This window comes from Prinia subflava, chromosome 10 (genome assembly GCF_021018805.1).
Source record: "Prinia subflava isolate CZ2003 ecotype Zambia chromosome 10, Cam_Psub_1.2, whole genome shotgun sequence".
In the NCBI taxonomy this organism is placed as follows: Eukaryota; Metazoa; Chordata; class Aves; order Passeriformes; family Cisticolidae; genus Prinia; species Prinia subflava.
Window position 1 is genome coordinate 22366607 of NC_086256.1, and position 17561 is coordinate 22384167.

Sequence of the window (17561 nt, forward strand, 5' to 3'; positions counted from 1 at the left end):
CAAGCACAAGAGTTTTCACTTCTCAGCTTCAGGAAGAACAACACATCTCCCTGCACTGGCTTAGCTCATCAGAGACTTCACAGAGATCTCTGAAGCAGACAAGAAATCAATGTACAGGGGATTGAGGCAAAAAACAGGCTCCAAGGTGAGCTGGCCATGGCCCTGATGTGGCATGGATGGATAACGTTAGAAAAGCTGAAGCTCACAGTGGCACTCACATGGGACAAAAAGGGCCACCAGAAGGTATCCTATGGCTACACTAGGATGAAAACAATCAAGAAGAAACTTTGGTATGTCACTAAAACAGGCAGGTGTTTACTGGCAGCAACCCAACATGAAGCTCAAGTACTGGCTGCACTCTTTGCCTCAAAGTTCATCAACAAGATGCTGCCTTCACATCTGCAGTGCCCTCATCCTGTCTTGTGCTCACAGCCACACAGCCAGAGTTGTGTGGACAGCCAGAGCAGGTGATGGGGGTCAATGAGTTCTACTTGCAGCAGCTGTAGCAGCAAGGGCCTTTTAATCCCTTTCACTCCATTTCCCCCAGTTTGCTCTGTAAGAGGAAGGGTATTGCTGTTCTAGACACTGTGTAAAGTGTTCCTATCAACCTGCTGTTTCCCACCTATTGGTTGACAGGGTTTGGACTAAGTAAGCAGAATTTGTCTCTTCCTGAACGCTTTCATTTCTTTCTCTGTTTTGTTCATTCATGTAACTCGTGCAGAAGCCTTGGAAACCCACAGAGAGCCCCACACAGTCCCCAGCCAGGTGACTTTAGACATAAAAGACAGAAGGTAGCCTTAGAGTGGCTTTTTTATTAAAGCAGACCAAAATGGATGCAAGGCAAACTTTGTCCATATTCCTGGAGTTTCTTCATAGCTCTTGTCACACTTGCTCTCAGGCACAACCTGAAGACTATCAATATTGAAGTGTCATAGGAAATCCTACAAAGTGCTTGGGTTTTAATATTTTTAAAACAGATTTAAAAATAATAATGAACTTCCCAGTAAATTCGTATACTTTCAGGGTTTAAGTAGTTTTAAAGATCCCTTAGAACCCTTTTTTATACTTGCTGTTTTTACATTGTTCCTCAGGCTCAGTCCTTTAGAGGCTCCTTACCTGTGCAGGGAGACAGGAGTGCTGTGGAGATGTGCAGCTCCTGCCTCCAGCTTTGTCCATGTGTGAGCCCACATTGCACCCCTGTGCTGCACTGCTCCTCCTCACCCCACCAAGGCCACTCCTGCCATCCCCTCCAGCTCAGACTCTGCACTCATCTCCCAAAGCTGAGTGGAGTGACCGGGAGAACACGAGGCCCCCTAATTCACCTGTTCATGAGAGAGAAAGAACACCTCCATACCTTTCCTCCAGGCTTTCCTCAAGTCCATACTTGCTTGCCTCCTTCAACACACCTTGGATAGGCCAGCTGTCCTCTCTTACACTGTACTTGAAATAAAGTTGTGCCAGATTCTGCTCCAAAATGGTTCTGCTTACAGTAAAATCCAACATAATCCCCGTGGTAAAAGTACACTTGGTCTGCATAGAATGCTTGCAGCAGCACATTGTTTTTCTCCATTTCAGTTTTTGACAAAGTACATGGCTCTAAAAAACAGAGACTTGATCAGTGCTAATAAATGGATTCTTTTTGGAACAGAATAGTTTGACCAGGCTACTCTAAAACTCTCAATTATTTCCTATTGTCTTCTTATAATGTAGGCAAACCATTGTTAAGGAAATTTTTTAAAAAACCCACCCGATGAGTTTAACTTGCTTCTTTTAAATCTTTCCTATGTCACTGAAGACACTGAAATTGAGATTTAAACGTTTTACCTGCCCATACTCAAGTTATCAACTGTAAGTATCTGATTTTAGAGAGAACTGGGGTTGTTCAGCCTGGCAAAAAGAAGGATGCAGGGAGACCTCATTGCACCCTTCCAGAACCTGAAAGGGCTTATGAGAAAGATGAAGACAGACTTTTCAGGAGCAGTAGGACAGGGGCTTATGGTTTTAAACTAGGAGAGGGTAGATTCAGCCTAGACATAAGGAAGACTTTACCACCAGGGAGAGTGGGTAAAACACTGGAACAGTTTTCCTTGTTTTCCCTTTTCCCAGAAAGGCAGTGCCTGCCCCATTCCTGCCAACATCCAAGCTCAGGCTGGACAGGGCTCTGAGCAACCCTGCTCATTGCAAGGATTGGACTAGATGGCCATTACAGGTCACTACCAGGCTGTTCCTATGAATTAGACAGAGAAATAAGTGCTTCTTTCTCTTACTTATCACACCCACCTATACAAACTGGGGGCAAAGTCCATTGTCCTTCAGAGCAGTGGATTCTCTCAGAGCCTTGCAGGAAATGGTGGTCAGAGCAAATGTACTGAACAGAAGAACCACTGTCATACTGGGGCGGTGCTGGGAGAGTAAGAGCTCCATTTGCAATAGAGGGTGGAGAGCCACATTTCTCTGCAGCAGCTGCAAGAACAATAAAAACATCGAAGAATAAGAAACTCACAAATTGATAGCTTTATCATAAATTAAAGGAACGTGAAGGTTTTCTTCTTACAGCTCTCTTTCTATGGACCTTTCAGTTTCCTGGGCTTGGGGAAGAGCTTCCCCCTTCCTTCTACAGCCTTGCCCATCAAAGGAAGGTGTATCTCTTTTCCAAAGTTGCCTCTATTCAGCAATATAGTTGAATATCATCAATTTGCATCCGTATTCTTGAGGCCTAAGCATTGGTTATTTGCAACAGACTCCAGACCCACACTAAAAGCAAAGCAAATAAATTCTAAATAGGTCTAAGATTGATTAAATAAAAACAGAATAAGAAATTATTGCTTTACCTTGAATGACACCTTTTAGATATTACAGTCTGCCATGGTCACACTGTTTCCTCCCAGGAGATGGAACAGCAGTATATTTCAGGCACTATGAATCTTGACATTAATAGCTTTTGTTAAGCAACTTCACCTTGTTCAGAAGAACAGCTTTTGTTAAGCAACATCACTTTATTAAATTTAAGCATTATATCTCTAATGATGCAAAATCAACTGATAGCTATTAGTCACTGAGGTGACTGTAAATGAAGTTCTTTTTCATTTTGGTTTTGTTTTAAAAAGAGACTTGGAAGGGGCTTGCTGTATTCAACAAAACTCAGATAATAATAGTGGCTGTGTTGTTCGTGGAAGAAACTCCAAAATCGTGATTATCTATTGCATGCAACTGCCTGGTTTACAGAGGGGCTAGGCTGGAGGAGGGGGGAATTGTCCATTTCCTCTGATTTCAGCCAAGGTCAATGAGCTGATAACAGAATGCCCTTTAAACTTGGGATTCTGGAGGTTGAGGGGAGCAGTGATCAGCAAGTTTCAACTGTTCTATAAGCTCATTGCCTGATTTCACTGTAAAATGATAAATTACAGATGGCAAAGTGTGTCCAATGGAATCCTGCCAGCCTAGTGCTAAGGTATTTGGAGAACTAATATAAATGAAAATAGTTTTTCCAGTGAATTCACTTGATACAAAATACCACAGACATTAAGGCATTTGTTGAATACCTTTGAAAACTCAGTTAATTATTTACAAAAGTAATACTTAGGGACTTTTCACAGGTAGTGGAAACTGTAGCTGGAGACAGTAATGAAGATGAGATTTAAAAGCTATTTTATCTTCCTGGTTACGGTGTGTGCAGGCAAACTCTTTGCAGAAGGTAAATACACTGAATTCTATTGTACATTAGATGTAGAATATGCGGTCTTGGTAACTTAATTGCAATCGCTTTCATCTGTTTGCTGACTAAACTCTGCTTTTTAAATTTAAATACAATTCTGTTGTGACGTGGCTGATGATCACAATTCAGCTGTCACGGATTCTTGTCTAAGCCTGAAAACTAATCTTGAAATGTTCAGACTTCAGCAGAAACCTCTTTAGAAATGTCTTTGAGCTGTTTAGAGGCACTTACACAAATAGTATTTTGTACTATTAAAACATTTTCTCTATTGAATTGTCTTAGGGATTGACATATTTTCCCTTTGTTACAAAGCAAAATAGTGGAAGTTAAATGGAACCTGCAGAAGTTCATCCGGGATGGTCACGCATTTTCTATCCCTATTTTCAGCACTGATTTCTTCTTTAGGTTGTTGTTTTTTTGAGTTTTGTTTGTTTTGGTTTTCTTATTTTGGGGTTTCTTTAAGAAACCTAATGTCATATTCTGCACGAGTCTTTAAAAAGGTTTTCTCCTATTACTGGGGATTGTTTGTATTTTTTTAAATTCCATTCCGCTTGTTTTTTCTTTACTCTCCATTTCTTATTTCTTTTCTGTTGGCTGTTCCTGAATTCCCTTTCTTAAGCAAGCCTAACTCCTCTGTTGCCTCCTAGCAGCTTGTCCTACTGTTCTGGTAACATTTTGTGAATCAAGGAGCTGAGGCACTGCCAATCCTGACACCTGGCACTGAATTTTACAGCAGGCAGTGGTGTGTTTGTGCAGCAATGGCTTCTCATGCTTCTGGGCAAAACAGAGTAAAGTAAAGGTGTCCTGCATCACTTTAGCCCAGTTCACCTGAGGAGGTTTTATTCTACAGCTGATATTCTTGTGAACCCTGAGAGCAAGAGCTGATTAAATTGCAGTATGTCTTCATTTCTGCAGGTCTTAAAAGGCGCCTCATGCCTGTAAGTATCCAGAAGTTTGTTCTTGTTTGAAACCTGAATCAGTCGAGCTGATATTAGATAAATTAATGCAAAAGCATTCATTTCTGGGCTGAAATTTTTAGTGGGAAATATATTGATCTTTTTTGCAGATATACCTTGTGATTTGCCACAGATAGAAAATGGAAATCTTGCCCAGTACTATTACAGTTTTAGAAGTTACTATTTCCCTATGCGTAAAGGAAAAAAGCTCTCCTATTCTTGTATGGTTGGTTACACAACTGCAAGTGGGACTCAAGATGGAAGAATAACTTGCACAGAAAAAGGATGGTCTCCAGTGCCACAATGCTACAGTGAGTTAGCTTTATTCAACTCCTCGTTGCTCCCAGCAGGAACATTTCCCAGCTGGTTTTCCTGGGAAATGAAGGAAAAGAAGCTGCAAAACAGAAGGGATAAAATGTACAGGGTGCAATCATTTATGTCGACACTACATAGGTTTATATATGGAATATTTTTGCAATAATATGTATTTTAAGGGCATATACCTGTTTGATTTTTTTATAAAAACATAAAGTTTTCTAGTTTTCTTTGTCTGGATGTATAACTTCTTGAGTCTCCCTAACTCTAGATTCCTTGGCTGTATTCCATGTGGTTACTGGGGGTTTGATGATTGGAGCAGAGTTTCTTATATAGGTGCAGAAAATAAGATTAGATCAGTATAGCTCCAAACCCATCCTTTTGCTTGCAGGAGAACAAAAATATTCCATTCTTTCTTTCTGACCAAGCTGTCTTCTTTCCTTCAGGAAAATGCACCAAGCCTTTTTTGGAAAACGGCTCTTTTTACAGTGCAGAAATGGACTTCAAAATCCATGAGGAATTGCAATACAAATGTAATCCAGGCTACCACACCCCAAGTGGTGCTACTGAAGATACAGTGCAGTGTCAGCCTCAAGGATGGTCCTTCCAGCCAAGCTGTACTAAAAAACTTGGTATTATTCTGCATTTTTCTCCTTTCAAATCTATTGCAGAGGTACATAATTCCACCGTCCTTGCTGTAGGGCTAAAGTGGTTATGACAGGCTGTCATTTGGGTACTCCTAAGGCAGGTTCTCAGCTCTACCTCTGGGGGAAAACTTGTGGTTTCAAAACCACATGCTGCTGGTTTTGTACATTTGTAAAGGTATGTAAAATGACACGTGTTAAATGAATCAGCAGATGAAATCACATTGTTTGAAGTAAGTCCATTGCCATACAAACTTTCTGCCCCAAATGACGAGTGGAAAACTGGTGCCAAAGCCTCATTGTAGTTACTGGTTATTTACCATGATTTTGCCTGGGACATGGCACCTTCTAAGGTGTATCTAAAGGAAATTTTGGAATACTTGCTGAAATAAATCCTCCTTTTAACTCCTCCAATATTCCAATGCTAGCTCAGGCCTTAGAAGGCTTTGGAGGAATATTTCATGGACAGGATAAAGGACCCCAAAAGAGGCTCTGACCCCCAGCTGTAGTTAAGACGTTTATTTCAGGTGGTGTCCAGGGGGAAAGAGGTTGTGCACAGAGGGAGAGGGTTTTTTCTTAGCTCCTGCCAGGGCGAGGCAGTTTGGGACACAGCCAATAGGGTCAGAAAGGGGAGGAAGGGACAAACTACATGGTACAAGCTCTAGGGGTTCCTGAGGGGGGAGAAACCATTCCCACAGGGGAATGTAACAACTCGCAACACGAAGAGCAGCTAACCCCTTGCCTGTGCTTTCTTTCCCCGAGAGCGGTGCCAGGTGCCGCGGCTGGCCCACGGCAGCTACGCGGGCGCGGCGCAGGAGGTGCGGCCCAACGCGACGCTGCGGTACCGCTGCGAGCCGGGGTACCGCACCGCGGCCGGCAGCGCCGCCGACACCGCGCTGTGCCTGCCACACGGCTGGGCCCGCACCCCCAGCTGCACACGTACGTCCTCCTCCCCAAAACTCGGTTATTCTGCACGTAAAAACCCGCAAAGAGGCTTCCTTCGTCAGCTGGCGGAGGGGGCCTTCCTCAACCGGTTTTCACTGCCGTGTTTTCTTCCCAGGAATAACTTGCTCCACTTTGAGTGAAGTAGCCCATGGAGGTTTTTATCCTGTGAAGAAAATCTATGAAGAAGGAGATGTAGTTCACTTTTTCTGTGACAAACGTTATTCTGTCACCGGATCTGACTTAATTCAGTGCTATGAGTTTGGGTGGTACCCAGACCCCCCAGTGTGTGAAGGTAACCTGTTTTTATAGTTGTACTGTGTCAAATTATTGGAGAAAAGCTCGCACCTTCTTTCGAGAAATGCTTTATGAATACAAAATAAAAATACGGGGTTTGTACCAGTTTGTAGCCTAAATGTAAATCAAGTGTTAGTGAAAGGGCAGAGAGCCAAGGTAGCAGAAAGGGAGGCAATGGTAATTGGAACTACATTTCAGTGAACTCTAATTAGATCAGACTAATTAATCACTATTAGACTCTGATACTGTCTCTTACTGTTGCTTGTCCAAGGTGTGTCCTGGAGAAGCAGGAATCAACAGTTACAGGGAATTTTTTAGACCCTGAAGCTCAATAAACTGTGTTCACAATACATGAAAGTTTAACCAAGCCTGCTTAATCCTGTCTTGTAAGATAAGGCTGTACCTCCTGAGAGACATTAAAAATTAAAGCATCAAAAATAAAATTTCTAACAAGGTCCTCCTTAGCTTGTAGTACTTTTTAGAGTTTTTTCAAAAAAAACTTTACTTGTTTTGAACAGAGTTAATTAAGACTGTCCTGAGGACAGAAACACATCTTTAGCAATTGCTATCACTTCCCCCACATTATCACTGGGGGATAATGGAGAGTCTCAGTAAAGAAAGTTCCAAAAGAATGAAAGGTGAAAGAGTTGAGATAAAGAACAAAGGAGAGAGCAGCACAAAACAACCTTTACTACAGCTTAGACTGCAGCCCTGTGTTTATTCTCATGAGACTGCAGGAACTTTTCTTGAGTGAGTGCAGAGAAGGTGGAGATGCTCAGGAGGATGAAAACAAGGCCTAAATCTACTTTTGAGGATACAGTAATCACAAACTTAATTTAGAGATAGGAAATGGGATATGATTATCGCTTCTTCTGTAGCATTAGAATTAATACATAATCTGCTTTAAATATATGAATGGAGGGTATGGGAAATCTCTATTTCCTGCAGTTCTATAAAGAACATTTTATTAAGTCTCTGTGGAGAAATTACAAATTTGTTTATAGCAGTACAATGACACAGCACTTCTGTTTTATATTTGTGGAATGCAAAATCACTTGTTTGTTCAGGTCTCCCATTGTATTAAGAAAATTAAGAAAATTTTATTAAGAAATTACTCTGACTTAGCCAAAAAAGCCTTTTGAGTGATAGGCTGGTATTGTTTATGGTAAGCATAATTGTGTATGTGGTTTGGGTAACAGAGAAAACAAGACACAAATTTTTATTTTCAGACGTAAAAAATAAATGTCCTCCACCACCACTCCCTCATGGCCATATCAGCACAGGCAGAAGGACATATCATAATGGAGACAAAGTTCGTGTACAGTGTACCTTGGGAAGCAGAGGATCTGAAGAAATCCAGTGTGAAGGAGGGAAATGGACATCACCCTCATCACCCTGTATTGGTGAGTACTTCTGTGAGGGCTGACAACTGAACTGAAATGATTTGTCAGCCCATGCCTTAATTTTCTGGAGACACTCAGTTTCTATATCTGCAAAACTGTTATCCTTCCTCTGTTAAAAGGCTTGAGAGACAAAGTGCTGCACATTTTGCAGGCAATTGTGGTTCCCAGATTAATAAAAAAGGATGAGCTAGGTGAATTCAGCTGCCACCTGTGACATCTTCCCTGGAAAACTGGGATTATTACATTTTACAGTGCTTCACGTCTGTCTGTTTCAGTACTTTAAAAGGAGCTGTTTCTGTGTCTCTGCTATGGTTACAGGAACTGTGGATAAACAGGAATCTGGAGCACCACCAACACTCGAGGCAGATACAGAAATAAGGGGAAGCCAAACACATCACAGTGAAGTTATGAGTAGGTGAACATTGCTCTTCTATTTAAAAGGGACCCTCCAATCCAATTATAGGCATTTTATGACTACTTTTATTCTTTTGCTGTAGGACAGTTCCTTATTCTTGAAAATACTTGCATGGGCTACAGATGTCAATATAGCCAATAAGTAAAAGGCCATTGTTGTTTATTTCTAAATTCTGCCAATAAGCCTGCTCTGTATTTGTAATTATTTTTCATACAGAGCATTTACTTTCAGTCATTTTGTACCCTTTAATATTAATTGGACATGCAAATTCATGATTATTTTGTTGTTCCTTTTATTAATACTTCCAGTGTGGGTTCTTTTGGTTTTTTTGAACCACACAAAGATGAAACATTTCAAGTAACAAATAAGATTGTCTAGGTCACATAAAAAGAACTAATCTGTATTGTGTATAAAACAGCAAGAGTCCAAAATAGGCATAGATGTAAGGTGTAGAGGGAAATGCATGTCTGCAGTTCAGAAAGGCAAGTGTAGTGTTTCTGAAAATAAAATTTGGAAAGGGAATTATATTGGTTTAGATTCTATTTGTTTGTAATTCTTTTGCTTAGTGTAGTATTGGCCCAATACTTTCACCAGTGTTAACAATGTTGTAATCTAATCAAGATCTAATTTCCTCTCTCTCTATCCCATATCAGAAATGCAGCAAGACTGTGCCTCTCCACCTGTGATTAAAAATGGTGCTGTCCTGGGCCCATTGCTGGCAAATTACAAAAATGGGTCCTGGGTAGAATATGCTTGTCAGCATTACCACGTTTTGGATGGGCCCAGTGCTGTTTACTGTGACCATGGAAACTGGACAGAACAGCCAACCTGCTTAGGTGAGTCCTGGAACGAAAAGCAAGGTTTGTCATAGGTAATATAAAAAGAGAAAACTGGAAGGAACCTCTAAGTAATCATCTTCTCATTATCATCTTTTCTCTGTTATTGGAGTTAATAAAGATTCCAGAAATACAAGGGGGAACCAAAATTAAATTTTTAGCAGGCGTCTCCTGCTGGGTATCCTCTGGCCTGTTCTTAAACCTACCCAATTAAATAGATTCCTCTGTTTCCTGAGTGAGCTATTCTAGTATATAGTTACCCCTGCTTCCTGGGAGGATTCTCCAATCTCTTTCCTCAATATTGTCCATTCAGTAAATTTCTTCCTGTCTTTCAACAGATCATTAGAAGGAATGGTGTGGCCATACCCAAAATGGCTTTTAGATACAATTAACAAAGAATAAGCAATGACTTTTTGGACTTTTGTTTTTAAACTTTCAGGCTTTTTTTTTTTTTTTTTTTTTTAATTATGTGTCTTTATATCTGTTTTTTCATCCTGACCTGGACTTTTAAATTTTTCTGGGCTGCTTTTACATATGCTGCTCGAAAAAACATATAGAACTCCCACTAGAAAATTACCAATGTGAACAGGAATACAAACAAGAGTTATTTGTTTATCTTTCCTTCCTTCCACTAATGAAATAATTCAATTTTGCTAACATCCTTTGTTAAATTGGCTCACCTTCCAGTTTGTAATTTACCATGAAAATGAAAATACACAATCAGTTCAGTTTTAATTGCATATTTCTAAATGAAGAGAAGTTACCTCATCTAGACTGAAAGGTCAGCATTTTTGGATCTGAATACTTAAATTTAACAAATCCTGTGAATTAATGAAAACTCATTTCCTGTGAGCATTATTTGTCTCATAAGACTCCAAATAAGCCCATCATCCTTTGCATGTTTTCTGAGATTTCTTTTCAGTTCTCAGCTAATCAGACCGGAAAGAGCACATGATGATGTTAGTTTCAGAAAATTTCCATGTGAATTTGGTGTTACACCGCTGTCACCAGACTGCCAATAACTGAGTTCTCCTTGCCTTTCCCTCAGCAAAGCATCAGTAATGCAAACACGGCTTTCCAAACTCTCTGCCTGTGGGGTTTCACTTACCATTCCCCCCGTTTTGTTTTTGAGAAAAGGCTTAAAGTGTTGAATGAAAACATCTTCTAATCACTGGATCAGCTGAAGAATGCAAAATACTAGTGACACATTGGACAGCCAAAGACTGTAAGAAATGTTGGGTACACTGATCTACATAACTGGGGCCATTATTAGCCTTGACAATACGTGGTGCACCTAAAGCTGCAAAAGCACTACATCAATGCACTATCACAGCTTTTTGCCTTCTCTCCTGTATGTACAGCAGATCAACAGGTTCTCTGTCTGTCCCCGGCTCAGTTCTACAGGCTCTCTGTCTGTCTGTCTGTCCCCTTACTCGGTTCTACAGGCTCTCTGTCTGTCCCCCAGCTCGGTTCTACAGACTCTCTGTCTGTCTGTCTGTCTGTCCCCCAGCTCGGTTCTACAGACTCTCTGTCTGTCTGTCTGTCTGTCTGTCCCCCAGCTCGGTTCTACAGGCTCTCTGTCTGTCTGTCCCCCAGCTCAGTTCTACAGACTCTCTGTCTGTCTGTCTGTCTATCCCCCAGCTCAGTTCTACAGGCTCTCTGTCTGTCCCCCAGCTCGGTTCTACAGACTCTCTGTCTGTCTGTCTGTCCCCCAGCTCAGTTCTACAGGCTCTCTGTCTGTCTGTCCCCCAGCTCGGTTCTACAGGCTCTCTGTCTGTCTGTCTGTCCCCCAGCTCAGTTCTACAGGCTCTCTGTCTGTCTGTCTGTCCCCCAGCTCAGTTCTACAGGCTCTCTGTCTGTCTGTCTCCCAGCTCGGTTCTACAGGCTCTCTGTCTGTCTGTCCCCCAGCTCGGTTCTACAGGCTCTCTGTCTGTCTGTCCCCCAGCTCAGTTCTACAGGCTCTTTGTCTGTCTGTCCCCCAGCTCAGTTCTACAGGCTCTCTGTCTGTCTGTCCAGCTCTGTTCTACAGGCTCTCTGTCTGTCTCCCAGCACGGTTCTACAGGCTCTCTGTCTGTCTGTCCCCCAGCTCGGTTCTACAGGCTCTCTGTCTGTCTCCCAGCTCGGTTCTACAGGCTCTCTGTCTGTCTCTCTGTCCCCCAGCTCGGTTCTACAGGCTCTCTGTCTGTCTCTCTGTCCCCCAGCTCGGTTCTACAGGCTCTCTGCCCACCCGGCTCAGGTCAGCTGGGCTCCCCCATCTTTCTGCTCTTAGGACTGCAGCAGTCTGCCCAAATCTCCTCAGGGTCATGCCAGAGTCACCAGAGGAAGGAGGAGGTAGGACTGACACCGAAGGTGGCTCCAAGCATCAGCCCTGTATTGCTCTCCAGTACCACCTTTCATACCCTTTATCTCGCATGCACTGCCCCTGTGTGCCCTCTCTACCCTTCTGTGTTTGGTCAGTGACCTCAGCACTCCGTGTTTCACTGCCCTCAGCACTGCTCACCCTTCCTACACTGCTGCAGCCATTAGGGATGAGGCCTCAGCCCCATCCCCAGTCACCACTAACTGTGTGCCTACACCTGTAAGAAAGCATCCACTCCTTTTGCACGTGTTTGGTTTTTGTTTTCACTTCAGACCATTTCTTTCCATTTGCATTTTTTTATGCATCTCTTCTTTGTCTTGCAAGATTCAGAAGCATTTTGGAACTATTGACTTGGGGTTCTCTTTCTTCATTCCTACAAATGGGAGCTAAGAAATTAATTCAGGTGGCTTTTTTATTAAAATACACTTGTATTTCCTAGAACCATGTACTCTTAATGTAACTGATATGGACAGCAACAACTTAACATTGAAATGGAGACGGGAAGAATTAATTTTCCTACATGGAGATCTCATAGAGTTTGAATGCAAACAGGGATATGGTTTTCTCCATACTGCCATTCCATCTCCTGGGAGGACACAGTGTGACCATGGCAGACTGAAATATCCAAAATGTGTCATTCAAGGTAAAGCAATAATTTTTTTATAGTGTTTTTATTTAATCAATCTTAGACCTATTTAGAAATTATTTGCTTTGCTTTTAGTGTGGGCCTGGAGTCTGTTGTAAAGAATCAATGCTTAAGCCTCAAGAATATGGACGCACAAGGCAACTATATTGTTAAATAGAGCCAAGCTTGGAAAAGTGATTCACCTTCCTTTGCCTGGTGTTATGGGTTGTCTTGGTTTTTAGTTGAAGTGGAAACAGTTCTCTATCAGGACCTCGGAATTGTTTTGAGGAAGGCAACTATCAGAGTTCATTTTTAAATATTGACATATTGTTTGACCACTGAAGAAGCTGAGTGCGACTTTTTTATTTCCTTTATATGGGCAAATACCCATATAAATCCTGGGTGTGTCCAAGCCAGCCCCTTTCCTTCCTGCATGGGAACAGGTAACAGGGCGGCCCTGCCGGCCCGCCGCTCTCCCCTGCTGAGGGAGGGCCGGCAGGGCCCGCTCCCGCCGCCGGGCCCCATCGGCGGCGGCAGCGCAGAGCTGCAGGTTAACATCGACGGAGTTTTAAACTCGGCAGGGCAAAGCTGCAGTTTAACATCGACGGAGTTTTGAGCTCGGCAGGGGAAAGCTGCAGTTTAACATCGACGGAGTTTTGAGCTCGGCAGGGGAAAGCTGCAGTTTAACATCGACGGAGTTTTGAGCTCGGCAGGGGAAAGCTGCAGTTTTACATCGAGGTAGTTTTAAGCTCGGCAGGGGATAGCTACAGTTTAACATCCAGCCGGTTTTAAGCTCGCCTCAGCAGCTGCCGGTGCTGCCAGCCAGCGCCAGGGGGGAAGATGTTCCTCCCCTAGGGAGGAGCTCCGAGCTGGGCCGGGCCCGCCTCAATTGTCACCGAGGGCTGGGCAAAGTATTTTATAGTGTTTATGACCTCTGACTGCCCAGTCGCTCCAATTCTCAGATCTCGATTAAGTTTCCCCCCTCATTCCAGCCTTGAAATCTAACACTCTGAGCCGCAGCTAGAGAGAAAGAGACCCTGGACAGATTTAACACTTGCTTGGCAACAAGAATCTTCCGAGGCTTAACTCTTCTTGAGAGAGAGAAGACCCAGGACGAAGTCAGATGGAGAGAAAGAGTGAAGGAATAATTGGAGGAGAGATGGAGGAGTTTCCCGCTGGCTGGACTTCTTATAGAGACGTGGAAATGAACTCTATATGTAGATTATCCCTTCAGATCATGGGAACGGATATGCATTTGGAGAGATGATTGTTTAGGTTTCTGTGTGGATCTTGAACAAAGGTTTTTGTGATGGACTAAGTGACATTAATCTTATGAGATGCTTAAACAGAGAGAGATGAGGAGCCCTCTGCACCGGTGAAGAAGTGTAGAGACATTGTTCCCTGAGATGAAGAATCCTTTGCCTTTAAAGTTGTTAATCTTTAAAAGGTGACACCTTATGCCTGAGTTCCCATAACCCAGAAGCAGCTTGGGAAACTGCTAATGGGAGGGGTGTCATGGAAGCAGGTTTCCTGGGGTGGCTGTTTTTGTAGCAGTTAAAACCATAAAGAGAACTGTTCTAAGTTTTCAGTGGGATCCATGGCTCTAAGAGAGACTCCTCTCCTCAAGTAGAAATGAAGGACTTTTTTTCAAATAGTGGAACTGACTAAAAATCACAAGTTATCTCTCTGTTGGTTGTGAGAAAGTGTACGGTTTGTGGGGGGAAGAGAAGGGGTTTGAAAGTTTAATTTTTTTTTTCCTTCCTTTAGTGTGTGTTAATGAATCTGTTTACCTTAAGTTAGGCCTGTTTTACCTTTTTTCTCCCAAATTCTATCTCATAGAGACAAAAGAGAGTAAACACAAAAATCATCACAAAATTGATACATTGGCTGAGAAAGGTCAAAATTAGTGAACGTGAAACAGTTACACCTGACAAGGCTGTAGAAGGAAGGGGGAAGCTCTTCCCCAAGCCCAGGAAACTGAAAGCTCTGTAGAAATAGAGCTGTAAAAAGAAAACCTTCACGTTCCTTTAATTTATGATAAAGCTATCAATTTGTGAGTTTCTTATTCTTTGATGTTTTTATTGTTTTTGCAGCTGCTGCAGAGAAATGTGGCTCTCCACCTTCTATTGCAAACGGAGCTCTTACTCTCCCAGCACTGCCCCAGTATGACAGTGGTTCTTCTGTTCAGTACATTTGCTCTGACCACCATTTCCTGCAAGGCTCTGAGAGAATCCACTGCTCTGAAGGACAATGGACTTTGCCCCCAGTTTGTATAGGTGGGTGTGATAAATAAGAGAAAGAAGCACTTATTTCTCTGTCTAATTCATAGGAACAGCCTGGTAGTGACCTGTAAGGGCCATCTAGTTCAATCCTTGCAATGAGCAGGGTTGCTCAGAGCCCTGTCCAGCCTGAGCTTGGATGTTGGCAGGAATGGGGCAGGCACTGCCTTTCTGGGAAAAGGGAAAACAAGGAAAACTGTTCCAGTGTTTTACCCACTCTCCCTGGTGGTAAAGTCTTCCTTATGTCTAGGCTGAATCTACCCTCTCCTAGTTTAAAACCATAACCCCCTGTCCTACTGCTCCTGAGAAGTCTGTCTTCATCTTTCTCATAAGCCCTTTCAGGTTCTGGAAGGGTGCAATGAGGTCTCCCTGCATCCTTCTTTTTGCCAGGCTGAACAACCCCAGTTCTCTCTAAAATCAGATACTTACAGTTGATAACTTGAGTATGGGCAGGTAAAACGTTTAAATCTCAATTTCAGTGTCTTCAGTGACATAGGAAAGATTTAAAAGAAGCAAGTTAAACTCATCTGGTGGGGTTTTTTTTAAAATTTCCTTAACAATGGTTTGCCTACATTATAAGAAGACAATAGGAAATAATTGAGAGTTTTAGAGTAGCCTGGTCAAACTATTCTGTTCCAAAAAGAATCCATTTATTAGCACTGATCAAGTCTCTGTTTTTTAGAGCCATGTACTTTGTCAAAAACTGAAATGGAGAAAAACAATGTGCTGTTGCAAGCATTTTATGCAGACCAAGTGTACTTTTACCACGGGGATTATGTTGGATTTTACTGTAAGCAGAACCATTTTGGAGCAGAATCTGGCACAACTTTATTTCAAGTACAGTGTAAGAGAGGACAGCTGGCCTATCCAAGGTGTGTTGAAGGAGGCAAGCAAGTATGGACTTGAGGAAAGCCTGGAGGAAAGGTATGGAGGTGTTCTTTCTCTCTCATGAACAGGTGAATTAGGGGGCCTCGTGTTCTCTCGGTCACTCCACTCAGCTTTGGGAGATGAGTGCAGAGTCTGAGCTGGAGGGGATGGCAGGAGTGGCCTTGGTGGGGTGAGGAGGAGCAGTGCAGCACAGGGGTGCAATGTGGGCTCACACATGGACAAAGCTGGAGGCAGGAGCTGCACATCTCCACAGCACTCCTGTCTCCCTGCACAGGTAAGGAGCCTCTAAAGGACTGAGCCTGAGGAACAATGGAAAAACAGCAAGTATAAAAAAGGGTTCTAAGGGATCTTTAAAACTACTTAAACCCTGAAAGTATACGAATTTACTGGGAAGTTCATTATTATTTTTAAATCTGTTTTAAAAATATTAAAACCCAAGCACTTTGTAGGATTTCCTATGACACTTCAATATTGATAGTCTTCAGGTTGTGCCTGAGAGCAAGTGTGACAAGAGCTATGAAGAAACTCCAGGAATATGGACAAAGTTTGCCTTGCATCCATTTTGGTCTGCTTTAATAAAAAAGTCACTCTAAGGCTACCTTCTGTCTTTTATGTCTAAAGTCACCTGGCTGGGGACTGTGTGGAGCTCTCTGTGGGTTTCCAAGGCTTCTGCACAAGTTACATGAATGAACAAAACAGAGAAAGAAATGAAAGCGTTCAGGAAGAGACAAATTCTGCTTACTTAGTCCAAACCCTGTCAACCAATAGGTGGGAAACAGCAGGTTGATAGGAACACTTTACACAGTGTCTAGAACAGCAATACCCTTCCTCTTACAGAGCAAACTGGGGGAAATGGAGTGAAAGGGATTAAAAGGCCCTTGCTGCTACAGCTGCTGCAAGTAGAACTCATTGACCCCCATCACCTGCTCTGGCTGTCCACACAACTCTGGCTGTGTGGCTGTGAGCACAAGACAGGATGAGGGCACTGCAGATGTGAAGGCAGCATCTTGTTGATGAACTTTGAGGCAAAGAGTGCAGCCAGTACTTGAGCTTCATGTTGGGTTGCTGCCAGTAAACACCTTCCTGTTTTAGTGACATACCAAAGTTTCTTCTTGATTGTTTTCATCCTAGTGTAGCCATAGGATACCTTCTTGTGGCCCTTTTTGTCCCATGTGAGTGCCACTGTGAGCTCCAGCTTTTCTAACGTTATCCATCCATGCCACATCAGGGCCATGGCCAGCTCACCTTGGAGCCTGTTTTTTGCCTCAATCCCCTGTACATTGATTTCTTGTCTGCTTCAGAGATCTCTGTGAAGTCTCTGATGAGCTAAGCCAGTGCAGGGAGATGTGTTGTTCTTCCTGAAGCTGAGAAGTGAAAACTCTTGTGCTTGCAGAATACTGTGCTTCAAGACCTATAAGCTTTCCTGGACTCCTATGACTCCCAAGCAATCCCATCTCCTCTTCTCCTAAGTAAGTTGAAATCTGCTCTCCTAAGGTGCCTGATTTGTACTCTGGTACTTGCTTTTTTTTCTCTCCCTTCTGAATCAGAGAGTGCATCAGGACAGGGCTGCCACGGCCAGGCTGCCCCTGCCTTCCACAGGCATTTCCTCCTTTTTTGTGAAGGGCAGATGGGGCTGGGGGTGGCACAGAGTGGCCCATCCAGGACCTGGAGCAGCAACTAGTCCCCACCTTCACCTAGAAATCCCAGTTACTTGCACCCCAGCATCTTGCCTTTGCAGGCAAGATCTGGCCCAAGTCCCCCAGAAGAGCTGGTTCTGGCTGGAGACTTCCTTGACTTGTTCACAGGTAACTTCACTTTCTTGCCCTTTCTGCTCAGGCCTCAGGACACTCACCCCAGGTTCATTTCCAAGCAAGTGAATGGAGAAGG

The 17561-nt window shown here is 43.0% G+C and overlaps 1 protein-coding gene across 1 annotated transcript; it reads left to right on the plus strand.

Annotated features, from left to right (window-relative positions):
• Positions 1-3618: 3618 nt before the first annotated feature.
• Positions 3619-15960, plus strand: LOC134555761 (coagulation factor XIII B chain-like). The gene is made up of 11 exons (XM_063407703.1): positions 3619-3694; positions 4782-4982; positions 5433-5618; positions 6393-6569; positions 6691-6867; positions 8099-8272; positions 8591-8683; positions 9341-9523; positions 12322-12525; positions 14601-14783; positions 15469-15960. The coding sequence occupies exons 1-11, from the start codon at positions 3625-3627 to the stop codon at positions 15690-15692; spliced, it is 1872 nt and encodes a 623-aa protein (XP_063263773.1). The 5' UTR covers positions 3619-3624; the 3' UTR covers positions 15693-15960.
• Positions 15961-17561: the final 1601 nt, after the last annotated feature.

Coding starts and splice junctions, on each gene's coding strand:
- LOC134555761 (XM_063407703.1), top strand. CDS start 3,625: ATGAAGATGAGATTTAAAAGCTATTTTATCTTCCTGGTTACGGTGTGT. Junction 12,526..14,600: donor TCCAAAATGTGTCATTCAAG/GTAAAGCAATAA, acceptor TTGTTTTTGCAG/CTGCTGCAGAGAAATGTGGC. Junction 14,784..15,468: donor TTTGCCCCCAGTTTGTATAG/GTGGGTGTGATA, acceptor TCTGTTTTTTAG/AGCCATGTACTTTGTCAAAA.